At 39.4% G+C, this 19,415-nt stretch overlaps 1 protein-coding gene and 1 long non-coding RNA gene across 2 annotated transcripts; one reads left to right on the top strand and one right to left on the bottom strand.

Moving 5' to 3' along the window:
- Positions 1–1,827: 1,827 nt before the first annotated feature.
- Positions 1,828–19,331, bottom strand: LOC119162474 (uncharacterized). Its single transcript, XM_037414808.2, has 7 exons — positions 19,130–19,331; positions 10,475–10,706; positions 9,615–9,734; positions 8,389–8,467; positions 5,313–5,344; positions 4,436–4,676; positions 1,828–2,214 (listed from the first exon to the last, which is right to left on the bottom strand). The coding sequence occupies exons 1-7, from the start codon at positions 19,219–19,221 to the stop codon at positions 2,162–2,164; spliced, it is 849 nt and encodes a 282-aa protein (XP_037270705.2). The 5' UTR covers positions 19,222–19,331; the 3' UTR covers positions 1,828–2,161.
- On the top strand, positions 5,884–8,429 carry LOC142782382 (uncharacterized). The gene is made up of 3 exons (XR_012888403.1): positions 5,884–7,223; positions 7,316–7,355; positions 8,299–8,429. It is a non-coding gene; the product is annotated as an uncharacterized LOC142782382 (long non-coding RNA).
- Positions 19,332–19,415: the final 84 nt, after the last annotated feature.

The raw sequence follows: 19,415 nt of genomic DNA on the forward strand, positions 1-19,415 counted from the left end.
TTACCTTTGAATTTCGCTTGAGGAGCTCGCTAAAACCACGTGCTGGACCTTGGCTTGGCTCGCTAAACACGATCGCCAAGCTCTCATGATAGAAGAAATCATCTTAAAAGACATACAATAAGTTTTCCGCATGGATAAGCTTTAAATTATACCTTTAAAATGCATTTTTTTTTCTTGTGATACATTTTTGGGCAACTTCTTGAGTTGGGATATCATATTTTTGATATTTATGATTGCCCGATCCAGATGAAATTTTTCCTACATATGCCATAACATGTGAAGAGTGCAAGTATTTTGTTTAAAACATTATATCACCTGTAAAACGTATTATGAATCTAAAGTGAACAATTAGTATGGGCTGATGATTCTAAGAATTCTCACATTAAAATTTTTCTTGCCAATTAGAATGTCTTCCACGTACTTTTTTGATGATTATTTGCATAGTATAGTCATTGTAGAGAAATATGATCCATTAATGGCTGAGTGGCTAAACATTAAAGTCTGGCAGTGTCCGTCGGGTGAAGCGGGGGACAGAGGGAATTGACCCCTGTCCATTCCCACCCTCCGTCGATGATGATGGCAAAACAATAATATTTAGGTTCATGAAAGGTTTTCAAAAATAAACTATATGTTACATATTGTAGTGGCATAAAACTAAAACTCTGCAACTTACTATAAAACTAATTGCATATTTGAAATGACCATAAAAGCCTGTATGTACAGCAAAAATTTCATTGCCTAGGCTACAGAGTAACACAACTTTTTTTTTTCAAACCACATCTCCAACCCTTGATGTGCATAGTGTTTACTTAACCAAAAAAAAGTGTCTATGGTTCGGAGTGATGGGCACCGCATTTCTGTGTGCAGAATTTCATCAGGCTGTAACAGAGTATAGAAGTTGTCTTTGCTATCATTTCATGGCCCCTATTTCATTTCCATCTCTCTCCAACAATGCCTGCCCGTATGCATGGATGCGCATCCATCGTAACATCCTGTGACAAATATATACCATGTGTATTTAACCCTTAGGTATCACGGCCAATCAATTTTGATGGAAGAAAAGTTATTAAGGTGAAGACATTCATCCACCTAAGAAAAGGACAAGGCTTGTTCTTGTGTTCTCACAGTTGTTAAGTTACAAGCTTGTATTTCAAAGTAACATGAACTACTAGTTCCCTAGAACAGCAAGTCTGCCATGTAGAACATCATAAATATACAAAATTATATCGTCTTAGTATTCTACCGTAATGGCGAAAGTAAATACCATTTTTCCCAGCCTTTGCAAAAAATAGAGGGCTGCAAAATAAAACTGACATTTTGTGTAAAGCTCCACAAGCAGATGCGTTAAGTGTGTGTTTAAATAAGCACAAGACATGCTCTGTCAGCCAGTTGCATCTAGTTGTCAACATCCCCATACTAATGTGACAAAAGTAATATCTTTGGGTCCTCTTGATTTTCTCGCTTCCAACAGTTTGGTGCATCACATCAAACACTGAAACAGTTATCAAATCAAATGGCAAAATAAACTGCAGATGAGCACATTTTCAGAGGTAATGGAATAATTCAATTAAGATGAGTTCCTTGACTGGAGGCATACTTCATATGAATGATGAATGTGCCTATTCTTTGAAATGTGTACAGTGAAAGCAACAGATATGTCAACAGTGTCTTCACAACATTTTCTTTTCTTTATTATACAAAAAAAGAATTACGCTCTGTAAGACATGTTTCGAGTCTTTCAATCTGTGGTCACGGAAGTAAAATAAGAATTTTCGCTAAGCTCGAAAGGCAACACTGTGGCATTGCATACAAATGAAGTTCAGGTGGTCATGTATAATAACTTTCACTTTTTATTTATGTCTTTGGACACAAAAACACTTGAATAAAGATAAAATATATTTTCTTAAAACATAAAAAAATGACAAGATTGTATACTTTGCTTTGGTTTTCCTGTGAAAGTGAAGCAACAAAAAATTCCTATTTTTGCTGCAAATATACCGCTGTGTGACCGAAATCTCGATTAAATTGCAGCAGAAAAACAAAGCTGCCTCTTCCTGCCGATGCTAGGCTGAGGTGCAATAATACACCCGTATTAGGGCAGTTCTCAGCCAGTCAATTCATTCTCTAAACTTGACATGAAATTTGTACTACGGTTGGGTCATTAATCGAAGAGAATCGCACTTTTAGGACGGAGAGTGATAGCTTCGGCAGCACCTGAAAAAGGAAAGAAAAAACTTAATACATGACAAAGATAGTATGTCTACTAAGCACGCGAGAAGGCAGTTCAAATGTGATTGTGATACGCACAAAATACGAAGTATGTAAATTCCTAGAAGGTAGATGAAGAAAGCTCTTTAGCAAAAAAAAAAAAAAATAAAAAAAAGGAAGACTATCATTTCCAGACATCCAGGTCAAGAGGAATGTCACTGATACAATTCTGTGAAATCTGTTTTTCTTTTGATTCCCGGTCAGTGTTCTTTGAAAATATTGCTTACTCACATGTTTAATACAAACATATCTTTGTCCAATATTAGATAGTATGACCACAAAAGTGGATTTTCACTGCTATATATAGACATCCATAATTTACTCTTTGGCATAACAGCTCAAACTATGTTCCAATAAACCACAATCTGCACGATGCAGAGCCGCTGAGGCTGAACAGCATTGAAAAGCAGTGAAAATTGACCAGCTACTTCCATGCTGCTAAATAAATGTGCATTGCTGAGGGTGTAGCACATGTTCCTATTTTTTTTTAGCTCTTCGGTTTTCTGGTTCCCATTAACAATGTACCAGTGAGATTCCACGGTACATTATCAGGCTACTTGGTGATCCATGATGCAAATGAAAATGTACAAACCAAATCAAACTTTATTTCATCTGACGATGGTGGAAAAAAGCTGCTGTAATGCAGCTTGACCATGGCCGGTCTACTGTGGAACAATTCAATATTGAGTGGCACTGGCACATGGCGATCTTGACATTATTTTTTCATTTTGTTAGTTTGTCTTATGGCACCGACAAACACTACACAATATTGAGCAGCTGTGTATGTATACTCCCAAGAGGAACCTATGATGCGAACTGTATGTCCACTGCTGTAAGTCAGGCAGTTAACTGAGTAACGATGTACAGGTAGTTAATGGGGTCTCCATAGAAAAGAATGCAATAGTAGAAAAGTAAAATGTGCATGAAATTTCATAAAAAGCTAGGGATAGAAATCGCAAACAAGCTAGATGAATTCTGCCAACTGACAAATGGTTAAACTTTCATGGATATGTCCGAGGGGGTTCATGTCTACTGGTCATCATGGTACAAAAGCCGAGGTTTCTAACCTTGGCTTTCTAACCTTTGTTTTTAACCAGTAGCAGCACACTGAGTCCATGCGATCTGAGGGGTTTTTTTCATGGTGTCTTGTGCTGTCACAGGAGGACAATGCAAGTGCAACCACAATTTCATTTTCCAATCTCTTCTTTCAGAAAACAAACCTTAGTATAAATTCATTTTGCCACAGTCTTAGAATCATAAATGAACCATACTTCGTAAACTTCATGAAAAATTTGCATGATTTGGCAGCGAAATATTTGAAAGGCCAAGGTCTTGAAATACATTTTACCAGATAACTATCATATGGTGTTTTTGATCTTCCAATATGCTGAGAGTTATTAATAAAACAGAAATTTACAATAGCCAATCCTACATCTTCACCACCAGTTAACATGGATAATGAACACAAATACACAGGCAGCACGAAAGAAAATAGACGGACATGAGACGAAAGCTTGTCCAATGTCAGTCCCTTTTCTTTCATGCTGTGCCGTCTTTTCTTACTCGCTGTCTACATCAAATATGTAGTGAACAGGACCACAGCAAGACCATTTAGATCTAGAGATTGCTTTGAGAGCATATAAAAGTAACTGAAAAACAGTTTAGAAAGGAAAGTTTGGTCACATTTGGCATTTTTGTGAAACAGTCCTGTTTTAAACACTGCAGACAAGTCTAACAATGCTTCTACACCAATCTCGCAGCATGCAATTGGTGCAGAGTTTTGTATTTCAAGATCTCTAGTTACACTGGTTGCCTAATGGACTGCACACAGCTAGGGGACTTAAGATAGATGTGCCATAAACATCCAACTCAAACCTCGATATAACAATTCCAGATATAATGAAATATCGGTTATAACGAAGTGAATGAAAAGTAGTCTTGCAATAAATACAGTGTTGGAAATATACCTTTATAAAAATTTTTCAGAGATAACAAACTTATTTTGTGTATGATGCAACTTCTTCATAGTGAGGTTTTAGTGCTATGAGCACAACCAGTTTTACAGAATGCTGTTAATAGCACTGTATCCCTGTCAACAAGAAGAGGGCACTTACACTTCAGCGCTGGTGAGCAAGGGTGCCAGTCAACCAGTGAGTAGAAAACTCACCTGATGCAGCCATGCCCTCTTGAATGCCATTGTCACCCTTGTCCATATCGTGCCTATGCTCGCTGTTAATGGCGGTAACATCTGCAGCTTCCTTCTTGTAGAGTTCGTCGACAATCTCAGTAACCACAGGCAGCACTTGATCCAGCATGGTCTCAGTCTGGTTCATGACCAGCAGCATCTGTTCCTTCAAGGCCTTGACACTGCTTTGAACCTCCATTAAATGGTGCAGCAGGGTGTCAATCTGAAAGCCACATACATAACTGCTTCACGGACAAATGAGACTTGTTCCACCAATTTCCTTATTTCAAAACAGTATCAATGTAGCAGCACCATTAGTTCTTGCAGCCTTTATTCACAACAGGGGATTCAGGCAAGGTTAGATTTTGATTTGGGCAAGTTGGTACATGGCTAGCTCGGGAAAGAGAGCGAGAACACAGTACACTGGATGAGCGCTAAACTGGCATCTTTACTGCACCAACCACTCGTCTTAACAGTACACCAGACTGCACAGACCATTCCAGTCAAACCCAAGTCAGCATTGTCATTGCTGACTATAGGATGTGGGTTTACTTTCCATCAAACTTTAGTTTCCAGTTAGTGCCTGTACTGTGTGTTCTTTACTGTGTCCCATTTTCCTTGCACTACGCTTCAACATGGGTTTCCAAACTAAATAGAAAAGGAATGAGGTAGTTGCTCCCAGAGGCATGAAGAAGCCATTTTCGAAAGGGCCTTGGAGAATGAAAGCATCTTGCATATAGTGGCAACTCTTCACAAGTGAAATGACCAGCAGAAGTGGGTACAAACACACGTTCGGCTAATTGTCAAAATGAGAAAAAATGAAAGCTATATAGTACATCAAAAGAAAAATCCAACTCACTTTTGCACTGAGCACTGCCTTGGATGATGGTACTAAAAAGAACAAAGAAATGCAGTATTAAAATGCAAGAACATTGTTTTACTTTACAGAGCTATCGCAACACACTTTGAACTTTGATGACTGAACCTAACCAGAAGTTTCACTATAGCATTGCTTATTATTCATTATTTTTCTTTAACATGGCTTCTACAAACATCATCTTTAAAGAGTGGAGCAGTGTGGTGTGGGAGACAAGCACCCTGATCACACAGGCATCCCCTTACAGCACACCTGCAGGTTTGGCAACCAGGAGATATCTGTATCTGTGCACAGGTGAACTTTTATATATTGCAGTTGTGTTCTGGCTGATATCGGCACCTACCTTGGATAATACAAATTTTTAATGCATGGCACAAAGAAAGAAATGATGTCTAGAATGTTTTATCAGTCAGCTGCAGCGTTAGACATATTATTTGATGCATTCACAATACCCCTGAGGGGTGGTATTACATATGGGGGCGGGCACATAAAAAAAAATAAGGAAAAAGAGAAACAAAAAAATCTATACCGGTGTGCAAAATACAACTGTAAAACATGTTAGGTAAAATAATGAAGGATATATAAAACATGGGTCAATACATTATTATAGCAGGCACAAATGTGAAGCTTAGACATTGTGATTACAAAATAAATCTACAGTAGTAGTGGGTAGATTGATTTAAAATATACTGATACAATATATTTTAATGTATACATAACAAAATGAGTAGTAATATCAATCTAAGTAAAACTGTTTTCATGTAACAAAGCTTGAAGAGTTAGTAAGTCAGTTTCATTTGCTACGCATGATGCTAGGTCATTCCATTCAATTGTGGTGTCTCTTTAAGCGTCTACTGGGTCCTACAAAGCTTCCAATTGATAAAAATGAAGTAAGGTGTAATCTATAGGTGCAATAAACTTTACGAAGTTTCAGAAAATTTCATGAAGCCAATGCCATGGAAATTCTGAAAATACATTTTGAAATTTTTTACGTCGCGTGCGGTGATATTGGTCCAAAATTGAAAAATGAAACTACAATCTTAATTTTCTCCACTAATGAACTTACAGTAATGAAACATATGGCACAAAACTTCTCAGAGTGCAATTTGTCAATCTAAACCAGGTCACTGTTCCTCTTTAGTGAAGTCATGTTCCTCTTTTGTGTTTGCCACCTTTAAGAATGCATTTTGTGAAAAAAAAAAAATTATTTTGGGGAATTTCATATTTTCAAGCTCAAGGTACATTCAAGAATATCTAGAAAAAAGGATTATGAGGTTATCTTGAGCCGTTCAAAAGCTATGCCCATTTTTTTTAAACTTTGCTGGATGCATCCAAAGCAAACTGAAGGTTTTCGTTTCCGATTCCACAAAACCTATCATCTCGTTATAAATGTCTTTAGTATACTTATTACATGATTCTAAGTTGTCTAAGGGCGTTCTAAAGCTTGTGAAACTTGAAGTTGTCAATTTATTTTAAAATTCCTACAACTCGGCTGTGGCACTCTATTCTGTAACTTTCTCGCGTTTCTTTTTGGCAGCCCGTTTTTTTTTTTTTTTTTTTTTACAGCAATTTCGAGTTTTTGGAGTTAGTACTGGCTTTTCAAGGAAGACTGACAATATTTCCCGATAAATGATGAAGTATAGAATGAAAAAGAAGTGTCAACGTAAGCTAAATAATCAATATACCAAGCATGGACCCACTGTGGAGCATGGAGATGAGAGTCAGCTGGAGACACAAAAAGAGCTAAGAAAAAAATGTATGTTTTGTCTCTCTGAAACAAGGATTCTACCGCTTTAAAAGAGGTCCCAAGATATGAGCCCTGTGAATTTCAGGCATATTGAATGTTTCTTTGTTACAGAAACATTCGGTTCAAATCTTCAAAGCCATTTTTCTGTAAGTGTGATTTTTGAATCCTATATCAACAGTGATAGCTTTTCTTGTAATAATTATTGCCACGTTAAATTTGTCGTGCTGTTTTCTTATAGGTTGAACTGTGCATTCAAGCAGAATTATCAAAAACGAGCAGTAAGTTTCAGTACTATGGCCAACTGTCTGCTAACAAACCTGTCAAAGATCAACTTTTTAGTTGATCTATAATAACGGGCTTAAGCTTGGAGATACAATGATCGTGGAGATTAGATGCACAGGGTGTCGTCCTCACTAAGTAGCTGCAAGTTGCATTTGAGTCACACGAACAGTTTTTTAGTACTGTTGGCATAACATGCATATTTAGGCACATTTAGATTTTTCAAATTTTATTTTTTTATATTATTAGTCATTTAATCATCTTAAAGTTAAAATTTGCATAAGCCTGACAGGCCAAAATCATAATTATAACTTTTGGACTATAATAGTAAATTTTTTTCTCTATGGTGGTGACCTACGTTAAATATAACCTAAAGAAACCAGGAAAATGTGTTCCCTTTAACAGCAGATCTGTTTGCTGAGAGATGAACAGGGGTGCAGAATACAGATATGAAACCAATCAAGCTGAAGGCAGTTGTTCCATTTTAGCAGCAGTTCCACATAACAGACTTCTATTTACTGAGACCCTACAGTATATGAGAAAGATATGTATGTTGTGTAAAGAAAATAAAGTGTGGCTATCTGCTATTGCCATCACACCTGCTTTCTTTAAAGAAGACAGTTCTTTTTGGGATAAATTAATGGTTGGCTTACTGACACTTTATGTGCCATCTGGGCAGCCTCAATGACTACACATGTGCACGGATGTCTGCTAATAACCTTGGTTTATTCAAACAGACGCGTGCACCCTTATGTGTGATGGTGAACTACTAGAAAGCCTTCTTGTCATTGTGAAAGTGCCATGAATAAGGATGACCACATGCCATCAGCATTTTTTCCCTGTGCTAACCTTCTTCCTTTCTTTGATTATATTTCTTTTGAAGATCAGCACCTCTTGAAATTTTTTTCTTGTTTGTTGCACCATTTTACTTGAATTCTGCAGAACTGACAAGTCCAAAGTTTGGCATCACTAAGCAGCTCGCAATGAAGCCAGCAAAAGAAACATGCACAAATCCATGATGCCTGCACATACGTTTGTCCCTGTTGACAGAACTATGAGGGAGAGCTGCTGGTTGCAAGCTGGCCTTTGACATGACGGCACTTGACCTAGCCTGTGGCAGAAGAAACAAAGAAGCACATGTAAGTCTGACAGACTACAAGGCAAAAAAGTATCGCTAATTAATTATAAATAACACATTGAAGGTGATTTCTTTTTTTATGAGATGATACAAATAATGCATGACAGAGTGTTTAAAATGGTCATCCACCATCTTCACAAAATTCTTTGTCTTACAATATCAAGAATATAAATGTAAATGCCTGTAGCCTTATTAAAGGGACCCTAAAACAGCTTTGGCAATTTTGTACACACACAGTGGGCCGGTAGACCAAGTCTTAAGGGTCATTTAGAGACCAATTGGAGCTCTCTGCATAAACTGTGTAATTTATCAAAATGCTTCAAAGCTGCGAATCACTGCTGATCGGTGCAGATCGCTGCAACAAAGGCATTTGCAACCACCCATTCACAGAGCAACATGCTCTGGCCATTTGACGTCGCCGTGGCTGCTGATCTAATTGGATGTCATGGGCTATAGAATGCGTGGATGTAAGATCAGCTGGTAGGATGGCGGCACCCGCAAGAGCAGATATGAACCACTCTGCGATCTTCATCTCTGTTGTCAGACGGTGTGCGTGCTGCTGGGCGCACTGTGTGATGGCATTGGAGACTGTGTGCAACCTGTCAGCGTGCGATCTCGGAGGTTTACACTGGTAAAAGCTTGAATCGTTGAGTGCACTACGAGAGCTCTGTGATCGCCAGTGATGCCAGCGTGCCTCATGAGTTGAGGAGGCCAGGCAGAGGTGTGAAGAATGGTATGATATGATTGTCCGTAGTGACCTTGGTACATGGCGTGTTACTAAGTTTGTAGTGTGAACGGTTTAATGATGCTCTATTCTAAACGCTGATAAAACTTCAAAAAACCGTTTCAGAGTCCTTTTAATAACACGTTGGTAGAGCATCGTAAGTGTAATTCAAAGGTTGTGGAACCAGAATGCATTGACGGAAAGGGGAATTTTTCATTGACTTTATTTCAATTTGTGACACAATTGGTACGATGCAGTTAAAGAGAGCAATTACCATGCTTAATATCTACTTAGATTAGTTTCCAACATAAAAATAAGCCCCTTGGAAAAATTGCTTTTTTTTCGTTTAGTCAAGAGTGTTGTCTTTAAGATGTGGGAAGCTAAAACGGTCCTTACAGCAGGCACTTTCTGTGCCTTCGGCCTGGTAGCTGTGCTGGCAGGACTTGTGGCAGCCGCTGACTTCTGGGTGCCGCTGTACTCTTTAATCAGCTTCACGATGTCCCTGCACATGATTATCTGAGCAAGAAGTGTGAGTCAGCAAGTGCATATTCAACTACACATGTAGGCGTTCTCAGGATCCCCCTTCAGAGGAAAAAGTTTGTCACAGAGCTACTATTGACATAATAGGAACTTTATGCCCTTCTCCCTCTCTTGAGTGACTAGGCCTTCCTTAGTCTACATGGCAGAAAGAGTGAACTGATTGGTCGCAGTAATTACAGCTGTCGACTGCACTATACAGCAGGGAATCGCGCCATGTTTATGACCTGATAACATTTTTCGCAAACAACAGCCTTACAATACTGCACTGCAGCACCACTATGATGGACTACACAGTGTGTATGTTCAGTCTGAACATCTTGCAATCATTGCACATTCTCTCAATAATTGTTGTCATTAAGCCAAATTTTTTCCTTCGTCTTATATAGCTGCAAAAATGCCAACTGTGATCTCAGGAAAATTGAAGTTTCAAGTGCCACTGATGCACACTTGGGCCATAAATAAGAGAACACAATCTTGCAGTGCACTGCCCAAGGAACCGCCTTGAGAAATGCATCTCAACTGACAACCAGCTCAATAACAATGAAGTTGACAAATGTGATGTTCAGACAATTTTGTGCGACCTATAGAGGGTGAAACTATCAATCGTTCCAATAGACACCTCTGTGATCATAATCTTCTCTTGCATTGACAAAATGACTGGCCACGCGTGCGGATGGAACTCTACCCAACAGCTGACCAACAAACAAAGGACAGACCTTCTTCTCAGCGAAGCCAGATGAGAAAAACTGTGAAGTACTGAGCGGAGGTTTCCATTGGAAGAGCTCTCGTAGCACTAAGTACATTGTTTCGAGAAACTTTGTCCTGTTGTGCTTGTATGGAGGCAGTTTGAGGTCTCTCCGTAATATTTCATTGGCCAAGCGTGTGCTGTACCACTGGAACAGGTAGTCGTAGATTGGCAGGTAAACCTCTGGGTCGCCAGCCATCATCCTGCAGCACCAAATGAGAGAAAGTTCAGAAAACACATTATTACATAATTCAAAGAAAATCATATTATATAATGTCTGTAAAAACTATGAGAATGTTTTTAACCTTTACTTTATAAGAATCATGTACACCAGCTATCTCAAGATAGCACCATGTGCTGTGCAGTAGAAATGCTTGAGGCCCACTTGCGTGGTTTAAAAGGGGCTGCCCGTGCACTGATCTGGCAACTGGTGCCTTTGCTGCCCCAAAGGGTGAACGCTGCCACTGCCACGCTGCCAATAAACCCTGTTTTGGCTGCTGTATTCTGCTGCCCTGCCTCATGTCCAAAGGGTGTTGTACTGACCATTCTGTATAAGCTGTCATCTAAATAAACCTTTGCTTGCTGTGCATTGAGGCCTCAGTCATCCATGCTTCAACTATATATAGACAGGACACAGCCAGTTCAATACTCTCAGCATTTAAAGGGATCAACATGCCATTTTTCTGGTACCCATTTTTGTTTCAGTGTAATGGAAAGCTTACCAGATAAAGTGTCTAATAGCAGAATGAAAGAATGCATAAGCAGGAGTTGTGTCGAGCTAACGTTTCGACAAGCAGACTTGTATTCCATGAGGCTACCACGATTTGCTGTTGGGGGTGCCGGGTATATGCAGGGGCGGCTTGCACAGGAGAAAATGCGCTATACAGATGACCCTTGGAGCGTGCTGAGTGTGCAGCGTCGCAAATGAGCTTGCCAAAGCATCACTAGAAGCCAACTGAAAAGTGCAACTGAAAGTATTAAGCTACGCACTGCTATAGCCATAAGTAAACTGACAAGAAAGCCGTAACGCTCCGTGCTCTTTTACGGCTCTATTGCTTTAATCTACCACTGTGTTAGCTGTGCACCTTTGTAGCGTATTCGTTATCGATGAACGCGACTACAATTTCCTGAGCATAGGTTGTGGCAAATGTACGGTAGTTCTATTTTCAATCTGTGCACGCTGCGCTGGCTCTGCCCGTGCCTTCAGAACTACATTGCTGCTATATTTTTTTTCGCATCGACGCGGTTTTGTCCGCGGTGTGGCGGCAGTGGGTTGAGTCGGTCCGCATTGGATGTGGGCGTACTTTCGCGGTCACCCGTGATCGCGAAAATTTGACCACATTTGTTTTCGCAGCGGTTGCGGCAGAGTGTAGTTACGCTTGAACTCGTGCGCACTAAACGCGCATGCGCTTTCGTGATGCCGTGGATGTCATTCAAGATCGCAGGGCAAGTGATAACGAGTGGTAGTTTTGTTTTGAGCGTGACGTCAGTTACATGACTGGAGTTCTTGAAGAATGATATTCTACTGTGGCCTACCATACCCACACGCAGCATCATGGTTGATGCACGTTCTCTCATCAAGCATTTCAATGGCGAAAAATTTACCGGAATGCACGTGTGGTGGCCGGCAGAAAGCATGTCTCTGATGAAGACACAGATACGTGTTGTGATTCGGCCACGCTCTAGATGTCACAAGCCAGTGAGAAATGGCCGAGTTGTTTGGGAAATTTCATGGCAATCCTAGCCAAGTTCCTTTTTCTTGTGTGACAGAACTCGCGAAAACTTCGATAATATGGAAATATCTAAGAAAAGTATTCGTTGTGACAAGACATTTTTCCCATTTGAGCGGCTGGCAGGGAATTGAAAATTATTCGTTGTGGCAGACATTTCGAGCGGTATTCAACTGTACTCCTACATTTGCGAAAATTGCTAAGCGGATTAAATATAAGATGATTGCACGTTTTCAACAGTAAACAATATAATCGCAAAATAATAATATAGATCTGCCAAAATAAATCTACTGTATCTGCTTTAGTGAAGAATACATTATAGAAAGCAATAAAAAAATATATACAATAAAATATTTCTGGATTTCAGGAGGGCATTTGACAGCGTACAGTACAATATGCTGTCATGCAAGCTTTTGTACAAAGGCATTCAGAGTACTATAGTTTATCTAATACAAAGTTACCTGTCATCCAGAAAACAATATACAACTACAAACAATATGCACTCTCAACTTGAATTCATCAAGCGTGGTGTTCCTTAGGTATCAATCCTTGGACCTGTCCTATTCCAACTGTTCATCAAATGACAATGTAAATATTGAAGGACATAATTTTGTATGCTGATGACATGAACATATTTTTTGCAGGTTCAGATGTTTGTGAACTATACGCAAGACACCAACGTATGGATGAATAAGCTAACCATATGAATAAATGTTAACAAACTTCAACTGAACATCACTAAAATAAAGTACATGTTCTTCAAACCTAAAGGGGTAATTTACATCCCATGCACACCAATTTACTTCCAGGGCAGTGATATTCAGCGAACAGGAATAAAATTTCTGGAAATTGAATTCCAAGAACGACTTTCTTGAACCTCTTACACTGACGAAATAAAAAAAAGATTGGTGCAGAATAATCGGCATTTTAAATAGACTAAGGTACTGCGTTCCAAGAAATATCAGCGACAAACTTACTACGTTCTAGTGCACTTACGAGTAACATACTGTTCCTTAGTGAGGTTAACCATGACTGTCACAACCTTAATTCTTTTCCAGTACTATATAAGTGGGCAATACGTGCAATCTCCAACACTCCACTCCATGAAAATACCCGACCATGTTTCATAAGGTACAAAATATTGCCTGTCAAACAGTTATACAAACACAAGCACCTATGTTTAGAGATACTATGCGAGTATTGAGTAAATGTATCACTATTCTTGGATACATGCTATGTGAAACAAACACCACATGAAATACACAAAATTTTAATTATATATATATGTATATATATATAGTGAGAAAGAGAGACTTATTAAAGGTATCAAATGAACGAATGAATGTCTGTTACATAAAACAAAGCTTTAATTTTTTAATGCGTACGTCACATGCACAAGAGAAGTGCAAATATATTTTTGTCATCCTGTGATTTCGTTCTCAATGCGACCATGGCACCCGATTCCCTACTTGTCACTGCCCCATGATCTGAAAGCCTGAAAGAAAAATGAGCAGGCATAAGCCTGAGATATAGCTGCAAGACAGAATGGCCATCAGTTCATTGGTAAAGGATTAAAGCCTAGCCGAGCTGTTAAAAAATATGTCGGACCAGTGCCAGGGAAGGCTTTGCCCCCCCCATAAAGCAGTAAGGAAGGGGCCTGAGCCCCCCAGCTCCCCCGTACTCTTCGCCTATGCAAGACACCCTAAACCAACGCCCAACCATACTTCATATAATGCACAATGGAATGTCGTCTAGCTTATTAAAAAAAATAATGGGAGAATGCCTAATGGAAGAAAGCGATAATTTCCTTGATACTCATAATCTTGTGATCATAGATGTCTTGCATTTTTTTACACCTTTTTCATCATGACATGTGATTGTTCATTATATTACTGTTAATGACAACTTTGAATCGGTACATAATACCTCTTTCTTTCGAAATTTCATTTGAGTGCCTTTTTACTAATTTCACCTGTTGTACATAAGCATGCCCTAGTCATGTCATTTATTTTTGCATTAGGTCACTTTCCAAGCACTCATTGCTAGTATTCCCATGACTCTAACGAGTGTTGTGTTTACATTTTTGTGCAATTCATTCGCAATAGAGTTGAGAAGCTTTATTATATTTAATTTGCCTGAAGTTGGTTGTAAGCTCGCATTCGTTGTATTAGCTCTGTCTTATCTTGAAACCCATATAGACCAATATGTACCATTTCATTCTGTACTAACAATACTTGCTGGTGTGTTTCTTCTGCTTTGCTGCCAGGTTAGCACGACCTAGTCAGGTGATTACTCGGCCTTTAGTTGTGTTGCAAGAATTTTGCTTTGAATAAATCAAATCAATGCATTGGAACATTAAATGCAATATTATCCAGTACCTAATTGACATACTGCAGCCTAAGCACCTTCAAAAAAGAAAGTATATTAGTGTTTTTGTATTCTTGTATCTGTATCCTCGCAACTGTATCTCAGAATACATTTCTTGTCTTTTTACAAGTGCATTTCCGAAATATCCCATTAGTACGTCCAAGACAAATGTATCTTGGTATCCGTACTTTAGGCTTCCACCACATGCATTTTGATGTCTGTATTTCGGAATACTTTCCAGAGTAGCTCTGCCCAACCCTGTGCCAGTACCAGAATTTCTGCGACTCAGGATCTTTGATGCTATCGCGTTCATATGTATACCTTGACATTCACCAAACACCATGGCGTCATAGATATTAAAAGCATGTTCTGGGTGCTACGTAGCTTCTAATCAATATTAATGAAGTATATTATCATCTGTGGGTGCCATAGAATCACCATACTAAATTTCAGAAATCTTCAAGTCAATTTCGGGAAAATACTAGAGGTGTGCAAACAGTCTAAATTTCTAATATTTTTCTAATAGTGCTTGCTATTTGATTCGCACTGAAATTTTACCATTCTAACTACCCAAAGACAAATAAAGTCAACGTCCGATTACCAAGTAACCCCTTCAAATTTTCAGTATGCTTCATCTTATTGCACTTTCACATTGCGGCAAAGCTGCCTTCTGCCTTTCAATCTTCACTACAGTTGCAAACTTATTGGCTCGATAAAACGCTGCTTCCAACATGGAGATGATAAATGTGACCCAGGTGGAGGCTCACTATTGTTTTGGACCTGAAATTAGGGCAAGAAGTCCAAAAAATCAGATGCCGAATTTTTTTTTAATATCCAAAATTTCAGATGTTCTCATATAGTGACGTCTACGAGATTGATTTAGAACTCATGATTTTAAAGAAGTGTGCCCTTGCCCGCCACTTTAGTTAAGCTTTCACAGTAACTGAAAGAGGAGGAGAAACTCAGCAAATCGCATCTTTGCCTTTCACATGTAATGTGTTGTTGGAAACACTTTAGTTGCACCAAATCATATTCATAAATGAAATTCGGCCTCTGCATTGCTTCATTCTGAATAAGGCAACTTTGAAAAACAACCCCATCACCACTTCATCCATCTAGTGAAAAGAAACATTTTCATGTTGCTGTCTCATAAGAATATGAGATCGTGACATGCTTAGGAATCCTCTCCAAGTTTATTCTGCAATTTTCCTTTGAAGTATTGGAAAAATATTCTAGAAATACTTCACAAATTTAAAAAAAAATATCTGATTCACTTCACATTCGCACTTCAGTATTCGAATTCTCTTTGCACTCAAAATTTTGCTATTTGCACAGCTCTAGAAGATATGAAAAATGGATTTTAAAATTTTTGACATCACGCACGTAGATTTCAGTGCAGAGTTTAAAAATGAAACTTTAACCTTGGCTTTTGCCAATAGTAATGCACTTATGATGGTAAAGCTTGTGGCATTAGAGTTCTCAGAGTACAGTTTGTTAATCTAAACCAAATAAGTATTTTTCTTTAGTCTTCCTTAAATAGGGTGAGCAAGCAAATACATGGCCTCGCTCCGTGGAGTGCAACAACGCATCAAAAGGCAAACTTGTGCAGGTACAATGGCACTTATAGGCATGGCTTTGTCTAATCTGCTACACTGCTTTACTTTAGTGTGCCAAGCCTACATTGCCCTCTCTAAATCTTTTCATTGTATGAGGGTGACTTGAAAATTCTTTGCCCATATTTTTTTAGACAACTTATGACTGTACAGTACTTGTGGATACAAACGAAACATCAAATTTCAATGTGCAATTGCTTGAGATAACCACGTCATGCTATGACGAATCAGGACTCTCATGTTGGCCTTTGAGTGGAAATTACGCAGATATTTTCTGAATTGAAGACAGCGGAAATGAAATGATATGTGTTACTTAATCCTAAATCGTCCCGTTTCAATCCATGAGTACTGTACATTCGACTGTATATCCATTCCCAGCAGTGGACCTTTCTCGGAGTGGCCCAGCCTCATCTTCCAGCAGCTCGGTGGCATGGTACTGTTGTTAGTTGTCGAAGATGGCAGTTGCGCTTCACACGCATGTGGCACATCAGCAACAAAGTGCGATTCATTTTTATTCACAAAAAATTTGCAAGAAAATGCAGCCGACCTAATTGGGAATAGTATCTTGTTTTAAAAGGCATAAAATGATAGTGTCGCTAGATGCCAAAGGCTATGAAGACTTGCATGATAACGAATGTTTGGTAAGAAAGCATCCGTGATGGCCTATAACACGGGCATCTCAAATTGAATTATGAGATAGAAGAAATGTCTGACCCGGTGCTGCAAATATGTGGAAAAATAGTGAAATGTACAGAGAATAATACATACTCTATTTTGTGTAATAAAAAATGGTGGCAAGGACTTTCTGTTTTGCCCTTATAGTAATCTCAAAGTGGAGAAGACAACTCTGAATCTGTGTACGGCGCTTAGAAAGCAAAGTTTCATCATTCTCGTACCAATGAGATACATTGACACCAGCATACATTCATGTTCTATAAAAATCTCTCATCTTTTATTGACATTACCCGAGGATATGAAAGAAGTTGTATTCCAAGTGAAAGGGCAACAAGTTTGCTGGTCTTTGGATGGTTAACTTGACTAATAGTGGGTAATCCCGCCTACCACCTCATCATGCATAGGGTGGCACATATAACAGACACAAATGTATGCTCATGCAAGTGAAGTTCCTAAAATTGCAGCCTGGCATGCATGGACAGCATAGCGGAAATCACAAACAGGGCCTTTGTAATCCCCTGAAAACGTCCTGATTTCCTTCAATGTGTGGCCACAATAGCTGCACTTACACCTAGCAGAGCAATACCAAGGACTTGCATTTTCACATTAAATGTGGAGCACACAGCAAACTCTATTTTGGGCATAATATACAAATAATTTACAAAGTTGTACTAAACTAAAACAGCTTGGTGCAAAATTTGAGCATGTTCAAGCCTGTGGCATAGCTGAAAGTGTACGGGATATTCATATGTAATATTTCACTGCTCAAGTCAAGTTGGCATCCTCCTCAGAGCAGGGAAAAGAAGAAAAAAAAAGTACCTTTGCTGGAAAGTGACACAATGAAAGCCTCAGAAAACCAGTTTTTATAGCACAGAATTTTTTTCCACAAGCTGTTGCCCATGTATGTAGTTCATAGAAGACACAGACAAGGAAGGAACACACACGGAGCACTAATTTTCAAGTTTCATTGAAGCTAAGTGGCAAACCTGCCGAATGTAGAAAATTAGTTCCAGCAGCATTTTTCTTGCCTTCTATGATGAATTTCAATCCAAGGCAGAGTACTCGAACACTACCTGGCAAATGTACTTGTTTGAGAAGATTGACATCGGTACCAAAAGAGTGTAAGTAGTAAGGTATAAGTATACAGTTTATTGCGTAACAAACAAGCACAAGCTGATGGCACAATAGGTCCTTCGTTGAAATATTTTTTTTTACATTGTAAGCACTATTTCCAACGACCAGTGACCAATATTGAGACACCATGACAGACCTATGGCAGCCTTCAACAAATGCTTACTACTTCCAACAGCGTATCGCATACAAAAGAATCAAAACAAAATGTCAGCTAATTTTAAGCATCATGCAAATTAGAGACCGTGGCACACTAAGTAGCGCGTGCACATTGTTCATTATTTGCAGTGGTGGCTGCGGTGTTGTTGAGCACTGTATATCTCTAGCAGCACGCCTTGTTTTTATAACATTGCAGCAATGCTTGCAGTGTTGCGAGTGTTTAAAGGCATCGAGTTGAAATGTTTTCGGCAAACGCGGGTGCGAAATACAAAAGTGCTTGTGCACATCGAAGTACGCGAGGTATAAATTCACTCTTTGGGCACAGAGAGATAAATTATTACAAAAAAAAGAGAGAAAAGGGGCATTTAGCGGTCCGGGCTTCACAACGTCTCTGTTCCAGCTCCGATACCACACTTCACCCGAAGATCCTCCGCTCCTGAGGCATCCATTTGCTTACATGTGCTCTGACGGAGCAATAGAACTAAAAAATATATATACATTTCAAATGACAGGTGAACTATCGAAGTGAGTGCACCACAGTCCAAGCAGGCCTGAAGCGCCGTATGTACGCGTCATGAAAGAGCGAGAGAACGCATACCAAGCACAATATTTAACCGATAACGATAAGATATCCGCAGCGCGGAGAGTTCAACGGAATGCGAGTGCTTACCAGTATGACACAATGAGGCCAACGGCATGCTCTATTTACAGCCTCACCGCCTAAGCATTGCAGCACAGCGACCGCGGTCGATAAAGACAAAAAGAAAAGAGATAGAGAAAACGACAGCACACGGGGTTGCGGATTGACCGCTCTAACAGTAAAAGCAATCGCGAGAAGGCAACGTCTGAAAGCGTTAAATGTTCATAACATGCGCGCGCTTGAAATCGGGTGAGCTCGCTTGTAATCTGAAACCAGGGTTGTTGGAAGGTTTATAGCTTCGGCCTTCTCACCCTTCGAGGTTTACGAGAGCCGACGGCGTTTTGACGCTGCGGATTTCTGCGCTGAGCATCTTGAGGTTGTTCCTGATGTCTCCCGTGGCCATTTTCGAGGCTGCGTCGGCACAAAAATAAACACGAACGGTTTGCACGAACCAGTGGGCGGAACGATGCTAGCCACCCTTGCGATGCGAACAGGCCGCCGCTGTTCTTTGAAATCCCCGCACCAAAACAATAACTGCTCCGCAGCAAAAACAACTACAACTATTGTTTAAAAAAATGTAAATTATTACGAGGTAAC

The sequence above is a fragment of the Rhipicephalus microplus genome, chromosome 2 (genome assembly GCF_043290135.1).
Source record: "Rhipicephalus microplus isolate Deutch F79 chromosome 2, USDA_Rmic, whole genome shotgun sequence".
NCBI classification, from domain to species: domain Eukaryota; kingdom Metazoa; phylum Arthropoda; class Arachnida; order Ixodida; family Ixodidae; genus Rhipicephalus; species Rhipicephalus microplus.

Coding starts and splice junctions, on each gene's coding strand:
- LOC119162474 (XM_037414808.2), bottom strand. CDS start 19,221: ATGGCCACGGGAGACATCAGGAACAACCTCAAGATGCTCAGCGCAGAA. Junction 10,707..19,129: donor GCTCTCGTAAACCTCGAAGG/GTGAGAAGGCCG, acceptor TTGGTGCTGCAG/GATGATGGCTGGCGACCCAG. Junction 4,677..5,312: donor AGGCAGTGCTCAGTGCAAAA/GTGAGTTGGATT, acceptor TGTGGCTTTCAG/ATTGACACCCTGCTGCACCA.